The following is a 23,577-nucleotide window of genomic DNA, read 5'->3' as shown; positions in this document are numbered from 1 at the left end:
AAGACCACGAAATACTGAAATCAGTCGATTCTCTGTACGTGTCATCATGCTAAATATGATGTGTTAAGTCAACAAAACTTTGGAGGTCGTTATATACAAGGTGTCCCGGAACACCCTTAACAACGTTCGTGTGATGATAGAGCGCATCGATACGAACGAAAAAGTCTTATACCATTTTGCGATATCTTTAATAATAACCGAAATATTTAATGTTAAAGTCAAGCGAATAATAGCGAGTAAGAGAGAAAGTTTTATCAAAGATGGAGTTTTCGCAAAATGGTATATTTGGCCCTATATATAAATATATATATATATACATACAATACTCTTTTATAATAAAAATTATTTATGAGAAATTAATAATATCGATTTGATGTAAAAAATATTTATTTGATATAAGAAAATTTTTGTCAAAACAGATAAATATTTAATTGTATCAAATAAATGATTTATATAGCAGTATAGAAATAACAATATTTTTTAATTTAATACTTTTTTCAATGCGTTGATACACTTTTATTCTTGTCAATTATATTCTTGGTAGTATATGAAACATTTAATTGATTTTAATTGTGTAAGTAAGAATTAAATTAAATTATCATTATAATAATCGATTTTTCCTTTCTTTTTACAGTATTTTATTTCGTGTCAGAATTACTTCAATTTCTAAATTATATATATATATATATATATATACACACAGAAAATTGTACGCAAATGTGTGCATATATTACATAGTAACTCTCTTGTCATATTCTAATTGATGAGCTATAGAAAGATTTTAAGATATGTGTTAATTGTTTTCCAATTTTAGTCTAACGAATTTTTATCTAATTTCGAACTTTTTGTTCATGTTGTGATACTGTTGTACACATTTTATTTTGCTAAAACATAGTCGACATTTATTATTAAGAATAATAAGAAACTATAAATAATAGAAAGGCAAATGAAATAGTAATATAATTTTTTGATATTAAGTTTTATCGTGTTTATTGGAAGAAGTACATGTTAGACGTGCACTTATTGAAAACATCGATTTGATGATCAGCTTTATACTTGTTATCTTCTATCTATGTTTACATCTTTCTTAAATGTAATTGTTAAAATTAATTAAATATGATTAAGTTAAAATTACGATTAACACTTATTATTATATCAGTATCGTTTGTGAGTTGATCAGAACAACACATCAATAACTTTGCGTATTAAAAAGAATATAACTGAGTTGTTATAAGAAAAATTATATTTTGATAGCCAGAACAAATTATGTAAGTACTTGTTTTTTATGATAATTTATGATATGACTCACATGGATATGATAGTTACGTAAGGTTAACAATTTAATAATAGAAAACTTTTATCGACTCCTGATTATATGTATATCGGAAAAAATTCAACAATAAAAAGATAGACAACAAAAGAGTAGACAGCAATGGCATCTGCAATCAAATATCACACTAAAATCCAAAATGACAATTGTAAAAAAATTTTTTCCTAATAAAGATGTCAATAATAAAAGCGAAAGTATAGGCGATTAAAAATCTGCGTTTATTTATTGATAAAAAATTAAATGTTTTAACCAAATCTGAGGCTTAATAAAAATTTATATTATCTATTAACATTGAGAAAGACTGTCGTGCAGTCGAAACGTATATGTATATGTAATTTGAATTTAGTTCTATTAAAATTATTTTAAGATTAATAAATGTTTTAGTATTTTAATAATGTGACATCGTAATTTGGTTTGCTCGTCATAGTTGGCCATTGTTTTTTATAGTATTCCTTCTTTTTTTATATTTACGATTAACACATTTTGCAGTATTTTTATGTCTTTTAAAGATATTAGTAGTAAGCGCCAAATTATGTTGTACAATTTTAAAGTTATGTAATATAATTTTATAAATATTAATATTGAAAATATATTTCTTATCTGATTAATATTAAGATTAATATTTTATTTAAATAACTCTATTAAAATTAAAATGTTGATTACGGAAGAGTGGGGGGGGAGAGAGAGAGAGATTATGTTATGTGATTTACTGTAAATTAAAAAATGAAAATCAATCAATTTTATATAATAACATATTGATATTGAACATATATAGTACATATAATTAAAATTAGTTTTTATATAACATTAACATATTATTAATTCTTATTGTTGTACAAACATATATTTTATGTATACATACATTTATTAATATTATAATGGATTAATTATATATTTAATATATAATATCTACTGAATATAATATGATACACGTATATATATTATATTGCTATTTTATATACACACACACACATGCACACGCATACATATATATATATATATATATATATATATATATAAATATGTTGGCTATAAATGTTTATAATAATTAAATGATAGAAAATTAAATAATAATTCAATATGTGTGTGTGTGCGTGTTATATTATATTGAATAGTAAAATTTATTATAATATTATATTACTTTCTTGTGACTACACAGGTAATAATATATATTTCACCTATATCAAGCAAGATCGCAAAAGAAAAATGTAAAACTTGACGCATGCAGTCATAAAGTTTTGTAAATGCGGAGGCATCAAATAGTAAAACATATAAATAAATAATAATTAAAGTAGTAAAATAAATAGTATATACAATATAAAAAATTATTCATATGATGTATGTCCACGTATGCAAAGCTGCAATTTTCTTTTTACACCCACACATTAGACAAATAAACTTTCAAAATACTGTCTCTGTCTTTCGATTTGATATTTGCGAATTAATATTTTGCTTACAATATTGTCATAATTTTGTATTATGGAATCCTAATATATATAAACAAAAATTTGAACAATGAAATTAATATACTGTTTATATAATAAACAAAACAAATATAAAATTAATATTCAAAAATTAATAAGAGAGATAGAACAATATTTCTTTTTCGTAATAATATTTATTAAATTTACCATTTCTTTTATTCCAACGTATAAGTCTTCATTGGTCATCAACGATATAAGGTATACGTTTATATGCTAAAATGTATTATTTTTACAATTATTAATAGACAACGTTATTATTACATTATCAAAATTATTTAAACATTAAATAATATATATTAATATCGCATTATTATCACATTTTATACACATAGATATATAAACATTTAAAATTTTTACCTCAGCTAGAATTTTGGAATATATGTTATTAATAATAATAAGTAATGCTGCAATTATACCAATATTTCTAAAAATGAGAAACCAAATAAATATATATATATATATATATATATATAAAACACAATTTTTGTACAAAATATTTATAAAAATATGTCACATTACTTTGGTTTTATGTTCAAAAAATCATTTAGTATGTACTGCAAAGTACTTCGATTCTTCGCATGCCTCGTAATAATATGTAAAAAGCTGTAAGCAGATTTATATTCTAAATGGTGTTTAATCAGATCAGTATTTTCAGTGCAAGCCAAGTATTCTAATAATTTAGTGTCAGATTTTTCATATCCTATAGCATACACTGATTCCCAAATCGTTTTGTTGATATTTATCATCAAACCTTTACAAAATGTCCATTTCTTCCACCATGGCAAAACTCTAAAACATAACAAAAAATTAAATTTTATTATTAACGATTAGTATATAGATCTCTTGATCGAATTATTTGAACATTGTAGGCGATACCTACAAGAGGATTTGATTAAGGAGGGCTAAAAATATATGTATAACAATATTTACTTGTGTTTTGTACGATTTTGGAGATGTTGTTCTAATTTATTCTTGGCTTCTTTCTTACAACTGAAGTTCTCAAGAAAACATGCCCATCTTGCAGCTTCTTGTCGTAAACATATTCTAAGTTCGTCTGTATCATCAATTTCTTCATATTTGATTCTTCCAAGTACTTGTTCTAATGCGTACTTTACTCTAGACTAAAAATTGTTAAATATATATTTATTACGACGCTAACATTTATCTATTCACGTACATATGCACGTGCAAATATACATATGTATTATACCTGTACGCAAAATTTTTTTTATAAAATAAACATAAATACAAATTCACTTATAGAGGCTAACGTTTATCTATTTACGTACATATGCACGTGCAAATATACATATGTATTATACCTGTACGCAAAAATATGGTTTAATTTGTGCGAAATGTTTTATAATATTTAATAGATATTATCGCTTTATAACTATTTATTAATCATATTTTATTTTTAAATAAGGTATAAAATATATCTTTTTGAATTATGTAATTAAATTTTTTTAACTATATATATGTTTAATATTTTTTTTATTACAACATGTAATATTGATATAAAGCCAATATAATTGCATTTATTGACAAAGATTTTAAGCACCTTGCTATATATCAAATAACAATTTTATATACCAATAATATTTGGAGTAGTGAAAATTATAGACTTTTCGGACAGTTCTTCAGGTGAGTGATTATTCAAACTGAATTTGTTTGCACATTTGTTTGCGATATAATAGAATGTAAAATAATTTTATCGGTGCTGGATATATTTTTCCAAGTATTTAAATTATTTGTGATCAATGAGTGTATATATGCAAATATTTAAAATGTAATATTTTTATTGAAATTTATTAATATTTACAGTAATATTTCCATCCGGTTCTCTCCATGGAAAAGTACCATACATGTATTCCAAAGCTTTAAACATAGGATACCATGCTATATAATCTTCTTCTTGTTGCAAATACTCTATAAGATTCCAGAATATATGGGTTTGGAGTTGGTTTGCTATCATTAAATGAAATGCATCATCGATAATTTGAGCACGATTAAGAACATGAATTTTCGTGTAATTATCAGATTTTAGGTAACTTGAAATTCTTCGCCAATTCTCATCATCATAGTTAACGCGATAATATCCTGTCGAATAGTAAATAAATTTTATCAATTTTTATTGTTTTAAATAATTTGATCATTAAAATACATATTTTCAAATTTATTTCAATTTTTGTTTCATACTTTTGTTTATATAAATTATAAATTAAAAATTAAAAATTTAATAGATATAAAAGAAATGCAAATACATAATATAGAAAATTAATTATAAAAATGTCATTCTAATACTTGAAATAGTAGAGAAAATGAAACTGTGCAGGATATTGTTATATATCATAAAATAAAATTGATTTTAGTTGTGCATAATTAATAATTATTTTATGCTAACACCCATATAATTTTTATAGCATATGTAACGTTACGAAAAATCTACGTTACCTGCATTTATTATTATTAATTTTATAAATATAATTATCTTTTTAATAATTTTTACAATTATTTGAATAACATATTTGTAAAAATATAACATTAATATTGAATGATATTATTTAGAAAACGCCTACGCGCGTATATCTTCAACCATTAACAAAAATTATCCATTGCAAACCCATGTAGAATCCTATCCTATTGCAAACCCATGTAGAATCCTATAAAAAATTAATCATTGCAAACCCATGTAGAATCCTAGGCAAAATTAACCATTGCAAACTCATGTAGAATTGTATTAAAAATGATCCATTGCAAACTTATGTAGAATCCTACATTGCAAACCCATGTACAATAGAATTGTATGAAAAATTATCGATTATAAATTCATGTACAATCGTAACAAAAGTAATGAAATAAAAAAAAAATTGCGCCAAGTGAAAGTAGAAACTTGTACCAGTGGAAAATTAAAGTTGCAGACATATATAGAGTCGTATAATGAATCAGTAAAAATTTAAATTTGCAAATGTAGAATCGTACCATAAAAAAACTTATCTTTTAAAAAAAAAAGATAAACAAGATGCCAAGTCCATGCGCCATGTAAAAAAGAAATAAAAAAATTTTAGTTAAAAAAACTGGGCGCGCTGCTAAGTTTCAAAATTACAATGCACCTTAAAGTAACATTAATTAATTTAAACACAAAACATATTTTAACTGTAATGAGTTTAAAAGTAACAATTTAATTTTAATATTGTTAGAATATTATTTAGCAGCGCTCCCAGTTTTTTTAACTAAAATTTTTTTATTTCTTTTTTACATGGCGCATGGACTTGGCATCTTGTTTATCTTTTTTTTTTAAAAGATAAGTTTTTTTATGGTACGATTCTACATTTGCAAATTTAAATTCTTACTGATTCATTATACGACTCTATATATGTCTGCAACTTTAATTTTCCACTGGTACAAGTTTCTACTTTCACTTGGCGCAATTTTTTTTTTATTTCATTACTTTTGTTACGATTGTACATGAATTTATAATCGATAATTTTTCATACAATTCTATTGTACATGGGTTTGCAATGTAGGATTCTACATAAGTTTGCAATGGATCATTTTTAATACAATTCTACATGAGTTTGCAATGGTTAATTTTGCCTAGGATTCTACATGGGTTTGCAATGATTAATTTTTTATAGGATTCTACATGGGTTTGCAATAGGATAGGATTCTACATGGGTTTGCAATGGATAATTTTTGTTAATGGCGTGCCCTTAACTGGTCGCCTTTTTTTACCTTTTTTTAAAGGTGAGTTTTTAGAGATTATATCATTCATTTTTGTATATTTTTATGACCGGAATAGAACAATTATTAAACATGTTTATCTAAACTTCTTTGCTTAAAATGATGTGTACAATCATATCCTAGAATCCTGATCATTCCTCCTAAAGCACCCTATTTATATAAATTTACCCATATGTGTGTGTGTGTGTGTGTACTAATGTCGAGCATTTTTTATACATTTTCTATTAAATTTAGATAAAAGTTGCAGGATTTCGAAAAAGAAAAAGTTGACACAGACTTTTTCCTAAACGGCGATTTTCAAGGTTATTTAAAGGTCACTTATATTTTCAAAATAGAATTACCTTAATTTTTCTCATATAAATCGATTCCTCGCAATATTTACTATAAAAAGTTGTAAAGGTATAATTTTTACATAATCTTACATAAACTTCGAAATATTACAAATATTTTATTCTATGAAATATTTCAGTTTATGTAAAATTATGTTAACTATCTTTTAAATTATTCACTTTTAGCCATCTTACCCTTACAACCTTTTATAGTGAATATTGCAACAAATTGGTTTATATATATAATATATATATAACATCAGTTATTATTAATTGATGTTTACATTTATTTTTAGACTTACTAGAGCTCTAATGCTCCACATTTTTTGCAAAAACTGTTTATTCTACAGATTTCAAATATGCTTTTAAATGATGATTGAATATTTCCTTTTTTTAATTATTTTTATTATTATTTTTCAATCTCAATCAACTTTTATAACTTTATGCCAGCACGATACAAATACATGTGTCTTTATTTTTTTTATTATTTTCATTATTATTTTTCAATCTCAATCAACTTCTATAACCTTATGCCAGCAGGATACAAATACATGTATGTCTTTATTATTGTATCAACTCTTGTCTTTTCCATGTAACCATGTCTTCATAGTTTGAATTATCCCTTCATCTTCTCAATCTTTCGCAGAGATTTAATTAATTAAATACACTTCACACGAAATAAAGTTTGCTGGAAGATATACAGCAAACGATAACTGTAAAAACATGATTACGTGGAAAGAACAAGAGTTGGTACAGTAAAGGCAAGTAAGTAAGTACATGTAATGTATCGTATTGGCATAACGCTATATCCGCGGAGCAGATAATGTGGCTGTAGAGGTAGTCTGCAGTGCAGCTAATGTGGACGTAGATGTTGATTGAGATAATTGTCTAATATAAAATAGAATTTAAAAATTTAGTTTAAAAAGCTGTTGCATATATAAATAAAGTTTATTTTTTCTAAATTTGGAATATGTTTAATTAGTTAATTTTTTAAGTTTATGTTTAATTAATTTTTTAAGTCTGTATTCAATAATTTTATTCATTTGATAAATACATGTATGTCTTTATTTTGATATGTTTAATATAATTAGAAATTCATTATTAATTAGATATGTAAACTATAAATTCATATATAATATTTGAAAATATATGTGAATATTTAAATTTTTATCTTCTCCTTCCTCTCCTTCAATCTCTTTAATATCAATATGTGTATGTGTGTACACGCGCGCACATTTGTACGTATTTATTTAATTATTGGATAGTTGAGAGTACTTAATTGATAAAAAATTATGACAATAATAATCCTTGTTTTTTTTTCTTATTATTTACTCAGATTTTTTTGTCTATCTTATAAGATAAACACTTTAGAGATTGAATATTTCAAGTAAACTAATTGTAAGTAAATTTCACATTAATGCATATAGATGTTTAATCATGAATGTACTGAATAAGTACACAAGACGAACAGTGAGTGAGTGAGTGAGAATGAGAGAGTGTGTGTGTGTGTGAGAAAGAGAGAGAGAGAGAGAGAGAGAGAGAGAGAGAGAGAGAGAGAGAGAGAGAGAGAGAGTTAGCCAACATAACCCCGCACGCTGCCGATCATGAATGTACTAAATAAGTACACAAGACGAACAGTGAGTGAGTGAGTGAGAATGAGAGAGTGTGTGTGTGTGTGCGTGTGCGTGTGAGAAAGAGAGAGAGAGAGAGAGAGAGAGAGAGAGAGAGAGAGAGAGAGAGAGAGAGAGAGAGAGAGAGAGAGAGTTAGCCAACATAACCCCGCACGCTGCCGATATGGCGGAGCGCCACTATCGCCATCTGTTGTAAAACGTGCGAGATGGACAAAATTACCACTACATGCATCTTGCATGTGTTGTGTACGTGTGATATATGTGTGCGCATGTGTTGTATACGTGTGAATACGTGTAGCACGATACTACTATGTATGCGTGGTCGATGATGATAATGATGATGATAATGATGATGATAATGATGACGGGGACGTTTCTTAATAGAAATTTTTCATATTTCGACTTTGCATTTATATATCTCTGCTTACAAATCACGTAGAGCAGAAATAAAGACACTTTTATTATATAATTCGAACTCAATCTATCGATTAAGTCTAGTATAAACTCGATTGCTTCAGCCATTATTGAGGATTCGAAATATTATAAAGACTCAAATGTCCGACTCGCGTTAAGATACACGGTGTCTCCGCTACGCCCTTAACTGGTCGCGAGACACTACCGTGTCTCTTGATATAATATTATATATATATATATATATATATATATATATATATATAAGTATGTATATATAATAATGCAAAATATTACACAAAAAGTTTTAAAACTATTATAATTATAATAAATTATATTATAATTATATAATAAATATCTCAAAATTTTATAGAACAATGAATAAAAAAATAAATAAAATGAGATAAAAAAATAAATAAAAAAGTAAAATTATGTAAATTATATGTTTGTAAAATAAAGATGAGAAATAAATCATAATAAGTCCATATGTCGATATTTACCAACTTGTTGTATATTAAATATCATCCAACCACCCTCTTTAAATGGTAATAATAATTTGAGATCCTGTGACACGTAAAGATTTAGAAAATGATGAGTAAAATTGTTAAAATTGAGAGATGCTTCCGTAGTAAAAGTTATAGGAATGTGGCGAATTTTTAATATGTCGATATATTGTATCGACACAGTTGTTTGGCTCATTGGATCACTATAATTTCGTTTTACTTTAATAAGAGGACAGTGCTTTTCCGAATGCCAATATTCCATTCTTGTTAGATATACAGCATCATTCATTTCGAAAGCAACATTCAAATGATTCACAGAGTCTAGACAATGTGATAGCCTAAATTCACAAAGTACGTAAAATATATAAATAGAAACAAGTTACAAATATATTTAAATTATCTGTATAATGTTCATATTATATAGAAAATGTTGGTAGTTATTGAGATATGGGAAGCCACTTCCGATTTCGATGACCTTGACATTTGTTGTCAAGGTCACTGACCTGAGTAAGTATAAAGAGGTTTTAAGTGTCGCTCATTATTTTAAAAAAGTTATTAACAAAAAAGTTATGAACAGAAAAGAGATATAAGTTTTACATATTTAAAAACCTGTTAAATAAGATTAGAAAACAAATGTAGCACAAAAAGAGGAATTGTAACACTAAGCAAAAACATTATGAAATAATGTCAGAAGAAACGAAAGAAAATAAGGGACATTATATAAAAAAAATTTGTATATTATTATAAATTATTTAAGATTTCTATAATTTTATTTTTTTATATTATATTCTATGTTGTATTACTCACGTGCTATTTGCATATGAGAGAATGTTTTTCCAAAAAATGTGTCCGAAGGCGTGTTGCATCATGCGCACTATAAAGGGTGCTATAATTTACATCAAAATTATAAATTAAATACTTTATAAATGTATATTTATTATAATGGTTGCATGTAAACAGAGTAATTTTATAAAGAAAATTATAATATAAATCTATATATAAGATAGTAATCGCGTAAGAGTGAAATGTTTTTTATTGCCGCACCGTTTATCGTTTTATTTTATAAGTAAATTTCTTCTTAATACTTACGAAAATAGCAAAACTTTAAAGGACCATTCCCTCTACTTACATATGTACGGCTATCACTGTACACTGTGTGTGCGTGTGCGTGCGTGTGTGTGTGTGTGTGTGTGTGTGTGTGTGTTGCGCGCGTTTGCGTGAGTGTGTGAATAAGCATGAGCGTGTGCGCGCGCAGGTGTGTACTTTTATAAATATATTAAATTAAAATCCAGATAAAAAATTAATTATCTTCTAATTTTACACATATTTTAAACCATTAACAGTTAAAAATTTGCGCAGACTATTTTATTAAATTACGTATACCTTTGATAGAATTAGGAATTTCCAATGAACTGTTAACTTGTGAAGTAAAATTCCACATATAATAATCACTATCCAAATTAAAAGAGTAATGTTGATTTTGAACAACAAATAAATTTATTATTGGATAATCTGGATAAGTCTATAGAAAAAATAATTATTATATCGATATAAGCGTTTTGAAAATACTTGCATTAAAAATAAATACTAATATTATTACTGTTACTTCATTGTTAAAACGAATCATTTTTTTATTTTAAAAAACACATTAAAATAAATATATAATAATGAAATCTAAATTTTGTATTAATATAATTAACAAATATGTATTACGTATTTTTTAAATTATTGCCTCATGATATTATATTATTGCAAACTTCTTTTTACCCAATTTAATTAAATAAATATTATGTGTACTCGTTTTTTATTAATTTTTTTATATTATATTACATAAAAATTTAAAAGTATGTACTAGTGGTGTTAAAAAAATAAAAATTTTAAATAAATTAATTATAATTATATATATGTAAATATGTGAAAAAAATATTTCTTTAAAATAATTAATTATTTTAAATAATGCTAAATATATTTTCCAGACAATTCACAAAGAATGCATATAGATTTTGTAAAAAGGGTTTGATTTAAGAAAACCTTGCAATCTAAATGTTTAAGTATTATATCGTTTACAAAAAGGTGGGAGCGAGATAGAGTTGATAATATTTAAAATTACGTACCTTATTGACAGCATACGTTGCAAGCAATAAAATAAGACCTTTTTTAAACCAAAAATCCGACACTAATGGATCGTTCAACATGTTATTAAACCATTCCTGTGTCACTTTACGTCCTACTAATTGAGCTACTTCGATTTTGTGAGCAATAGGATATAAATTTTCATTGTAGATGATATCTGCTTCTCTGAAAGTTATATTTTAATGTTAACACTCAGAACTTTTATAGAAAATAAAACTTTATTTTTGTTACAATATTTTAATTTAATTGTTACTTGTACGATTTACAAAGTCATGGGTGGAATTTAGCAAAAAAATCAGTATTGTAAATTAAACCAAATAATATTTTCTTTATTTTTTAATTTACAATATGAAACAACGATAAATTTCTGTTAATGTGTATATCGTTGACAAAGAACAATAATTTGAAAATTTTAAAAATGTCATTTTTTTCATAGCTTCATTACAGTTTTAACATCTACCTGAGAGGGTACAATTTAACATACATACTTTACCTTTTATTCAAACGGTATACTTTAACTTTGGAATAATATAAATAAACATAATTCTACGAAAGTTTTATATTTCACAATTCTTTATACTTTCGAACGTGCACAGAAACAAAATATTGTATATACATGTTTTTAAATTTTATCTATTTGCATACTAATATAATTTTATTTTTAATGTAATTCTAAACACTTGTACTCACTTATAAAAAACAAGTCCGAAAACTATTATGCCATTGTCATGGAAATTTGGAATTGCAACATGTGTTACCTTCGAAATATTGTTCGAACATTGTTTCCATTCATTTTTGAACAGCAACGTGATATTTTCAGCTACATTTTCTGCAAATTCTATGTGAAATCCAGATTCGTTTCTGCACCACATTTCAATGTTTCGAGTGTTTTTATCAATACGTAATAGGTAATTAGACACAATCATTGTTGCAAGATAAGGCGACATTGCAGATGTTGTAGCGAAGTGTGTCCATAACATTTTAAACTTATTTTCTTCCGTTTGTCGCAATGGTATATTTGACAAAGCCGTACATTGATTACATCCTATAGATATATTAAAGGTTGCTTCTAACAATAAATTCTGTTCATTCCAACATGAAGACAATCGTCGGGTGCAGATTATATGAAACTGAGTAGCACCTATCTAACTATACATTTCAAGGAATATATTTTAATGAACATTTTTAGTAAGCATAAAAATATTGGAATTAAAAAACGTATAAATGTAATAAGTAATAATATGTACTAAAAAAAAAGATTACCCGTCTTTATATTTAAATGTTATGGTATATAATAATTTTTGAAACATTCGATACATAAATAATTAGTATATTAATTGCAATGTTTTATGTAATTGCACATTGTACTTTTCTAATAAACATATCCTATTTACTTACGCAATTTTTCCTTTTGTGTCAAAAATTCTAAATATTTTATCAGCAATACCAAGATATTTTATATTTAAAGTGTAATTTCCTGGTGATAACTCATCCGAAAAAGAAACATGAATTATGTTTTCATCAATATTATATGTTGAGTTATAAACTGTATCTTTATCATTCTCATATTTTTTTATATTTGAAAATAAAATTATATTTTTAATACATAGTTTTTCTGAATGTAAAAATACGTCTTGCGTTTTGTTAAAAATGCTTATACTGATATTGTATTCTCCATGTAAAATATGTCCTTCAATATATGATATAAGCTTGATATCGTAATGGATTGGGTTTATATATTCTGATGGATCACAACATAAAGATGATTCATTACGAATAGAAGCCGTCTCAGCGATAAACATAAATCCGCTACTTAATAATAGTTTCAGAAATATCATCATTTTGGAAAAGGAATATTTATTTAAGATTTGTAAATCACACTGTAAACAAAAGATAAATAGAGAAATTAAATATAGTTTTGATGTCTTTTTTAAATTTCTAGATGACACAAGAACGTGTTTCGCGCGCGCTTTTAATATAATTTCTATTATTTATTTTACAATTGTTAAATTGTTAATTTTCGATGACAGTTGCATGATGCTATAAATATGAACATAATTTTATTTCGCTGAATTTTAATTATGCATATAATTTTAATTTCTGTATTTTGATTATGTATATAATTTTAATTTCTGAATTTTTGTTATGTATCAGGTATCAGACAACACAAACGTGCGCAAAGCGCGCGTTATTGATATTATTTTAATTTTTTATTTTTCAACTGTCAAACTAGTAATCTTGACGATGGCAGTTGTTTGATGCTATTAATATAACGCAAATGTTAATCAAGACAACCAATCAGCATCGCGGAAAATCAACAATATTTGCGATAATCGATTTTGCATGCCTTTTTTAAAAAGGGATTCTTGTATACAAACAAGAAAATAAATATAAAAAGTATTAAAATTAGTAATTAAAGAAACATTATACTTAATGAAATATTATATGGTAAGAAAGCAAAGTGCAAATTTTCATTTGCACAATTTCTTCTTCTAATGCATTATATATATATATATATATATATATATATATATATATGTATATATATGTATGTGTGTATGTATGTATTTCAATGTTGCATAATTGACAGCAATATACAAAAATTAAATTGACAAAAAATTATTTTATCGTCTAAAAATTATATACATCTAAAACAAAATTTTGAAACTAATTTATTAAAATATAAAGATTTATAGAACATAAAGTTTATTGTCTGAAGCAAATTAAATTAATAAACACAAGATCCATCACGTTTACATACATAAAAACCTGTTTTTATTCAAAATAAGAAGAAGACAGTAAGACTAAGAAAGATCGAGCAGCGGAGACAGAGATATAAAGAGAGAAAGAGAAAGAGAGAGAGAGGGAGCACATGTTTATTATTATTTTCCTTTAGAGGTCTGTGTTATTTCTTCTTTTAAATTGTGTATTATAAACTCCAAACGAACAATCGTCGAGAATAAAACAAACATAAAATCAATTTTAATTTATATAATCTACACACTTAATAATAAATATTATATACATATATTTATGATGTTCCAGAACTAAGGATTTTTTTAGATATTTTAGATTGAACGCATCAAAATAAATGTGGAGTTAACAATTGCTTGAAATCAATAATATTATGCATTTTTCATTCGATTTACAATTAGAGAATGTTCTACCGTTTTACTCTATAATTTAGAATTAATAAATAATTATAATTTTTAATTACTATAATTTTTAAGTGTTGTATTTATCTTTATTTTTTTCTTACTTAACAAATTAATTTTTTCAAACTTTTCATAAAACATCGCTCTTATAAGGTATATATCGAATACAAATTGAAAACAATAATTAATTTGTTCTATTTTATTATTTCTCTTAATTATATATATATATATATATATATATATATACATATATATATATATATATATATATATATATATAATCTTCAACAAAAAAATTATTATTTGATTCTTCATTCTTGTTAAAGTTATTCTAAAACATAAATTCAAAATAATTTTAAATATTAAAATACAGATACTATTTTATAAAAAATAAAATGTTCGACTAATTTTAGAAAACAAAATTTTAATAATCTTGTAATGAACAGACAGTTAGTGTCTATTACAAAATTTATTATTATTATTATGTAAATTATCGTATTTTTAAGTTTCATAAATAATTTATTAGATATCAAACATTTATGGGTCTACGATTATTTCAACATTACAATTTATAAAATATTATAATATCGGCATCATTTGAAATTATCTCTGAATTAAAATAAAAGATAATTTTGAATAAAAATATTCTCTTTATATGTTGGTAATTATTTAAATGTCCGTTATACTGTATGATTAAATTTTTCGTATTTGTGGCCAAATATATATATTTATATATATATATTTGGCCACAAATATATATATTTTTAACTTATTCTGACTTACCCTATATTTCGGAACAATATGTTAATTGCATAATTATATTGATAAAATTTATATTTTTTTAACAATTAACTAAAAGACTACGAAAGACGGACTGATTTTCTGTACGTGTCATCATGATAAATATGTGTGAGGTCAACAAAACTTCTAAGGTTGTTATACATATACAGGGTGTTCTGCAACAGGTGGGACAAAATTTAAGAGCGGATTCTCTGAGTAATTTGGAGACGATTTTTCCTTAGCAAAAATGTTGAGAAGTCAATAATTTTCGAGTTATAAGCGATTGAAAAAAATGGATTTCTTGAAAACTAAACGTTGTGAAGTTAAAAATGTAACATAATTACATTTTTCAGTTAATTTCAGGTGGAGTTTACTTTAATAAAATTTTAATTTGAGGCTTAATTACAAAGATACATAATGACAAATATGGGAAAGTTGTAAAAAATGATTACCTCTCTTGATATTTTTGCTAAGGAAAAATCGTCTCCAAATTAGCCAGAGAATTCGCTCTTAAATTTTTTCCCATCTGTTGCAGAACACCCTGTATATATATATATATATATATATATATATATATATATATATATATAATTGTGTGTGTGTAGCGGCATTTGAGTGCAACAGTTGTTTTAATTAAACACATTCAAATTTTGCCTAATTAATCAAGTAAATATGCATTATTGACAAGTTTATATTACTTATTTCAAAAAACATTTTCACAAAAATATGGTGTATTATCTCGAAATATAATTATCGCTTTTGATAATTTTGTCTTAATAATTGTCATAATTTTATAATTTTAATAATTATCTCAATAATTCTTAATAATTCTATTTATTTTATTCATAATAATTATCTTTAATAAAGATTAATATTTACGATTCCTTCCTTTGTACTGCATTTTAGAATTATACTTATTTATCAATTAAAGCATTTTAGAATTATACTTATTTATCAATTAAAGTATTAAATCAGCCACTTTTCTGTAAAAGGCATGCAAAGTTAATTATATAATATATATAATCTTCTAATTTTGAATAAAACTGTTCTGTTTATACTAATATATTGAAAATTCTTTAAAATCCCGTTATACTGTATAATTAAATTTTTTTGTACTTGTTTTTTATATTTTTCACTTATTTTGACTTACCTAAATATTTCGGAACTTTATGTTAATTGCAAAATTATATTGATAAAAATTATATTTTGTTAACAATGAACTGTAACAAATTAATACTAGTAACACGCAATGTTGGAAGAATATAACATAGTCACACACACCTTATTAAAAGTATTATCTACCACGATATGGTTTGAAAGACCACGAAAGACTAACATCAGTCGATTCTCTGCGTACAGTTCGAAAGACCACGAAAGACTGAAACCAGTCGATTCTCTGTACGTGTCATCATGATAAATAATAAATATGATGTATTAGATCCACAAAACTTCTAAGGTCGTTATATATATATATATATATATATATATATATATATGAAAAAAATAAACAAACATACAAAGTTATTTCATACCCGCAAGTAGACACCCTATAAGTTGTTATTTGTTAGTCAGTAATATAATTCCAATAATATCAACTAATTAGCAAATTCCCGAGTGATCCAGCTATCATATATATATATATATATAATATGTATATAATAGCTGGATCACTCGGGAATTTGCTAATTAGTTGATTCCCGAGTGATCCAGCTATCATATATATATATATATATAATATGTATATAATAGCTGGATCACTCGGGAATTTGCTAATTAGTTGATATTATTGGAATTATATTACTGACTAACAAATAACAACTTATAGGGTGTCTACTTGCGGGTATGAAATAACTTTGTATGTTTGTTTATTTTTTTCATTCAAGATTTTTGTGTATTCTGTTTCGTCTTTTGATTGATTTTTTTATCCTACTTTAATATATATTAATATAATAATTTTTGTTTGAACAAATTTAACTTATCCACACACAAATACGTCATGTGTTAACAAATAATAAATTAAATAAATATAAAAGTATTTTTGCGTTATTATTTTTAAAACTGAAATACACACAGTAGCTAAATCGCTAATATAGCGAATATTCGCTAATTAAAAAGTATTATTAGTATTTATACTATTTTAACTGACTTTAATATTATTAGTATTTATACTATTTTAACTGACTAACGAAACATCACAGATAGGGTGTCTACTTGCGGGTATAAAATAATTTTTATCCATTTTTTCATTTAAGATTTTTTGTATTTTATTTTATCTTCTTATTAATTTTATTCTGTACAGATGAGTTTATTTAATTAAATTTAATTCAAATACATACACATACATTATTATCGACAGAAGAGAGGCACATAATTTCAATTCCCTAAATTTTATGTACATAATTTTAATTCCTGAATTTTTGTTATGTATTAGATAAAACAGTGTGCGCGCCATTAATATTGTTTTTATTTTTATTTTTCATATTTTGTATATTTTTTTTAGAAAGGAAAAAAATATCTATTTTAACAAAGAGATACTATTTTTCTACTTGTTTAAATAAAACTCCAGCGCGATACCTGAATAAATTGTTCTATTTTTGATTTACTAGAAAATGTATAATATAACTTTAAAATATATTTATTATATTTATAAATCAATTCTATTATATGACTTATTATATTTACTAAACATTTATTATATGACTTATAAATATATTATATTTATAGATAAAATGTATTATATGATTTGTTATATATTTATAGGTAAAAATTGTATTAAAGATAAATTAAAAAATATTTTTTGTAAAATTTTAGTAAAATTTGATTATTAAATTTTACTTATGTTATCTAATCTATATTAGTAAATATATATTTTATCTATATTATCCAATTTAACAAGTGTTCACTGTACGTATAGAGTGATAAAGTTCATTTCTTCTTCCTTTTCTTATAAAGCATGCGCCTATCGATAAGCAGATAGGCAATCCGACATAATGATGTGTATGTATCGGAAACACCCTGTATATATGATCGCTTTCTAAGATTCGCTAATTAGTTGACATTATTTAGAATTATATATTACTAACTGATGACTAATGAAACATCTTATGAGGTGTCTTCTTGCGGGTATAAAATAACTATGCTTGTTTGTTCTTTTTCGTTCAAAATTCTTTTGTATTTTATTTTGTCTTCTAATAATTGATCTCTCTATCTTGTTTTAATATATATTAATGTAAGAGTCTTTGTTTGAACAAATTAAATTCATTTACATATATAAAACCAAATGCGTCACTTTTATTAGATTTAAAATTTATTTATTTATAGTTATTAAAGGCATGCGCATGCAAATTATAAACAAAAGCTTTTAATATAGTTTTCTCGAAATATGAAGGCAATCTGACAGAAGGTAAACGGAAAAAATATTTTACATGTCAAATAAAAGCTGAAATTTTGTTTATAATTATTATATATCAATCTTTAGCAAATGAACTAGATTGTATTTACGGTATAATTAAAGTTTTTTATAGATTAACACTATATTAATAAGGTGAAAAAAAGAAAATTATACATACAAAAATTAAAATATAAAGAAGATATAAATATAGAGAATTGAATTATATAATAATTAATCATAATTGATATATTTATTATGTATATATTGATATTAAACATTTACATTATTTATAAAATTTAAAAAATTTAATTTGTATATTATAGATTTATTGCATTAAAACTACGTTCCGTACGTACATTAAAATTTCAATAAACTCCGTTATTTTTGTAATAAAAATATATTAAATGTTTCCTCTTATCAAAAATAACTTTCTAATAATTAATATAATTGATATTCTAATATATGAAATATTGAAATATTCTTCATACACATATAAGTTATTTTACTATCTATCGCGTATAAAGATATTATAATAAATCATAGCAACATAAATTATATATAATTATTTCAAAAGTGTTTTATGACCTATATGAATTTTAAAAAATGAATAAATAAATCAAATATTTTTTTAACAACTTATCTATCGCAATATAATTATGCAACCTTTTGTGATAACATCGATAGTAAACTGTCTACATCATTATCGTCATTTGGCTGTATTTGCTCTTTGTACTCTTCTAACATTTCTCTGATGCACTATGTTCCTTCTTCCAAATAATTTCATAACTGGCTATAGATCTGATATTACGTATCTTTTTTATTTGATCAGGAATAAATAAGTTTGACATAGACAAACGTTCATCAAGTGTAAAATCTGGCAGATGTAAAAATTGCCATCGAGTAATTAGTGTAAATATTTTTTCAAATGTATATTGTGGTTCCCAACATAGATATTTCTCTATAAAATCCTATAATAGAAAAATATTATATATATTTAATTAATATAATATTATATATATATAACCAAGAGATTATTTTATAACATATAATAAATATATATATATATATATATATATATATATATATATGCAACAATATATTTACAATAAATGCATTGACTTAAGGTTGCTTCCATTCTATATCCAATTTAGTTGGAACCAAATCTTTCTTAGTAAGATATTCTTCTATTAACTCCTGATTAGGAAAATTTTCATCATGAAGTGCCTTTTTCCTCAATGATATTTCATTTAACATCAGTGCTCTCCTTTCTCTATATACATTACAAAGCACTATATAATTAGTTATTAAGTACAATATGCATCTCAAATATATATATGATGCAGTAATTACCTGAAGTCATCATTTTTGCATTTTTCAAGTACCACAATAAACACAACCTGATTTTTTATGTTTTTGTAATTTTTCTCGATGACCACATACTGTACATAAATCAGAATTTAATAAATTTGATTCAATTCTATCTAAACTTGTGTCAGTTCTCCAATCCTGAATTCTGAAAAGAGGAAATAATTTAGTCACAATAAATAAATTTGATAAATTTGATTTATATATATATATATATATATATATATATAAATATAAATTTAAAGTGTAAGACAGGCAATAAGAGCCAAATCGCGGATGACAGTGCGTTATCCCAACGAAACTAAAATTTTTTCCGTTAGAATTAAATACCTGTGCACAAGGCATCAAATTTTACTTGGTCACGACCAAGATTTAAAGTGTAGAGATTATTCCAATTTTAAATCTTGGCCGTGACCAAGTAATAATTCTAACGGAAAAAATTTTAGTTTCGTTGGGATAACGCACTGTCATCCACGATTTGGCTCTTATTGCCTGTCTTACACATTAAATTTATATTGATATTACAGAGCCTTGTTAAACTCTTTATATATATATATATATATATATATATATATATATATATATATATATAATTTTTTTAATGAATTTCATATCCATACCTTTGTAAAACATTTTTATCATCTACAGTCTTGAAGAATTTTAAAGCAGCTTCTTTTCCAACACCATTCACTCCCTCATTATAGTCACAGCCGCACAATAAGGCCAATGCTATTTCGTCCTATGTTCAATATATTTTCTATCTTTCCCATATTGTAAACATCTACAGAACCAGCTGTAGCTCCACGATTTCCTTGAGTACTTGTACAAAAGTTTCTGTATACTACTTTTGCACCATATAAAAAGCAATCACTGCCTTGACTTATGCATCCATCTACAAGCTAAAAACATATTTCTTCTTTATAACTAATCAGTAATTTGTTTATCAAAGAAAATTAAGTCATAAAAGTACCCCATCCTCATTTAAATATGCACACGTAGCTTCTGCTTCACCATGGCTCTGTACGCAAGCAATACCCATGAATTTTAACATTTGAATGCTTACATTCATTTAAAACTCAATTAAACTGCGTCCTCCCTCCTTTCTTAGCAGTTTTCTTTCTTTCCTGAAATCCATTACAAGCATCATTTCTTCGTGCAATAGTTTTATGTTTCAGAGTGGGAGCCTTTCCTTCCAATATAAATACTGGAAATATTCCTTGCATTAGGAGGAACACCGTACAAAAGTATAGATTCCTGCGACACAATTGGAATCAATAAATTACATCTCATCGGTGTAACATAAATGTGCATGCGAAAATGCAAGTACTGTGTACTAATTAATTAATATTATGTGCTCTATATCTAAGAAATTATATGAATATGAATTTACCTGAGATACATCCTAGTTTGTAATCGCAATCGTCTTTCCCTGCAGCTCGTACAGCGATTTTCTCTCGCATAAAGGCGATAAAATATTCCATAAATCCTTCACACCCATTTTGCATCAAGAATGTTGAATTGAATCTGTCAACGTACAATGATACAACTCCAGGGGGTCGATTGTGTATCTCAAAACCTAGTGAAAATGACAAAAGTGAGCATTCACTTGATTGGCTAATTTTCATTATAGTGAAAACACGAAATATTTCACGTGAGATTATTCGACAAGAATTATTGTGTCGAATAATGTCAAAATGTGTCGTATATCCTACTGCATTATATGTTATGTAGAGCGCGATTAAAATACGTATTAAAATACGTATTAAAATACGTATTAAAATACGTATTAAAAGAGAGGACATTACATTATACACCAGAATTTGCTGGTATGTAAATAATTATAGTGCATAATTGAGATAAGAAAAGGTATTTTTTAAATCTATTCTTTACAGCTCTAATTGTAAATGCATGTTGTTTTACATAACATTGCTTATAAATGGAGAATTCCATTAAATGAAGTATATTTGGAGGAAGAAGGAGAAGTGCCGATACCATTTAATGATATAAATATAATGCAAGCAGAAGAAGTACGAATTAAGAAATATTGTGCGATGGTATTTTGAATAGGATATATATATATATATTTATATATATATATTTATCACATAAATTGTATCACATAAAATTAGTACATTTCATAATCTTATAATAAATTAATAATTAAGATTATCACAGTACATTTCTTAACTTTATAATAAAAGATTTTTAAACACTACTTTTTTATTAATGTATTGTTTTATATCAATTCTCATAACACGTCGCGTCAATTTTATTCAAGCATGTTCAAAAATTTATCCGCCCCCGACCGAAATCCGAATGTTTATTCATAAAATTTAACATAATTTCTTTTTGTTTCTCTGTAATATTCATTCTTATTCACACCGTTCAAACTGCAGAGGTTATAAAGATAAAGGTATCACTGAAACATATATGCATGCATATACGCTTTACGGAATGTTCACTATGGTTTGTGCTCCCGTGAATCTAGGGATATCGTATTTTCATCTTGCTCATAGCCAATCGTGTGTATTTCTTCACGTGAAATGAATGTGCGAAAAGTGAGAAAAATCGACACAAATAGACAATCGATCCCCAGGAAGAAAACTTACAACGTCGCCATCTCTTGTAGATAATATAGTGATCATGTTACATTTCTACTTACAGTGGATACAAAAGTCGCATGAAGCGATCAAAATAAAAGTGCATGGTGAGCCTAATAAAGTAAACAAATTTATAATTATTAATGTCTTAAGTGATATGCAATCGAATTGATCCTGTATGCAATGTAACGATGCACCAATCGTGCATCGAGGTTATGCGAAAAAACTTTCGCCGCTTATTTTGTAGGGGCCTTGACAGGAAGGCCTCGATGAGGAATTTAAGTCTATCGAGCGATCATTAATGTGACCGATTATACGCCTAGCAGAGATGCTGATTAATTAATTACTTTTTAAATTAATTATGACATTTAATTACAAACGGATGTAATCAACTGTAATTAAAATATTTTGAATTGACGATTTTAGAAAGATTAATTAGAGATCGTTACAATGACAATTGATATAAGCTAGATTAATCGAAGATCGCTTAATTAACGATTAATATGATCAAAGTCAATTGAAGGTTATTTAATTGACAATTGATATAAACGAAATTAATCAGAGAGCGATCGATTAAACGATTAATATACAAGCTAATTTAATTGAAAGTTTTTCAATTAAACGATTAATATGAGTTAATTTTAATTAGAAGTACTTTAATGGACGATTGAAAAAAAACAGATTCAATCGAAGACAATCCAATTGACAATTGATTTGAGCA

At 25.2% G+C, this 23,577-nt stretch overlaps 1 protein-coding gene and 1 pseudogene across 2 annotated transcripts; both read right to left on the bottom strand.

The window, feature by feature from the left end:
* Nucleotides 1–2,360: 2,360 nt before the first annotated feature.
* Nucleotides 2,361–16,897, bottom strand: LOC114928073 (aminopeptidase N-like). The gene is made up of 13 exons (XM_085486389.1): nt 16,651–16,897; nt 12,964–13,445; nt 12,256–12,714; nt 11,547–11,730; nt 10,816–10,954; nt 10,240–10,318; nt 9,430–9,770; nt 4,637–4,914; nt 3,745–3,935; nt 3,334–3,603; nt 3,172–3,238; nt 2,962–3,027; nt 2,361–2,817 (listed from the first exon to the last, which is right to left on the bottom strand). The coding sequence occupies exons 3-13, from the start codon at nt 12,543–12,545 to the stop codon at nt 2,716–2,718; spliced, it is 2,007 nt and encodes a 668-aa protein (XP_085342515.1). The 5' UTR covers nt 12,546–12,714; nt 12,964–13,445; nt 16,651–16,897; the 3' UTR covers nt 2,361–2,715.
* Nucleotides 16,898–19,202: 2,305 nt separating this feature from the next.
* Nucleotides 19,203–23,220, bottom strand: LOC114928075 (flap endonuclease GEN-like; annotated as a pseudogene). Its single transcript, XR_014925554.1, has 7 exons — nt 22,445–23,220; nt 21,647–21,832; nt 21,227–21,510; nt 20,877–21,155; nt 20,242–20,404; nt 19,996–20,161; nt 19,203–19,859 (listed from the first exon to the last, which is right to left on the bottom strand). The product of XR_014925554.1 is annotated as a flap endonuclease GEN-like (transcript).
* Nucleotides 23,221–23,577: the final 357 nt, after the last annotated feature.

The sequence above is a fragment of the Nylanderia fulva genome, unplaced genomic scaffold (assembly GCF_048542155.1).
Source record: "Nylanderia fulva isolate GAGA-0341 unplaced genomic scaffold, ASM4854215v1 Scaffold43, whole genome shotgun sequence".
Classification (NCBI taxonomy): Eukaryota; Metazoa; Arthropoda; class Insecta; order Hymenoptera; family Formicidae; genus Nylanderia; species Nylanderia fulva.
The sequence above is the reverse complement of the archived record's forward strand: the minus strand, read 5'-3'. Positions and strand labels throughout refer to the sequence as shown.

Coding starts and splice junctions, on each gene's coding strand:
- LOC114928073 (XM_085486389.1), bottom strand. CDS start 12,545: ATGTTATGGACACACTTCGCTACAACATCTGCAATGTCGCCTTATCTT. Junction 10,955..11,546: donor CAACGTATGCTGTCAATAAG/GTACGTAATTTT, acceptor TTTTTTCTATAG/ACTTATCCAGATTATCCAAT. Junction 10,319..10,815: donor AATTCCTAATTCTATCAAAG/GTATACGTAATT, acceptor TGTAAATTATAG/CACCCTTTATAGTGCGCATG.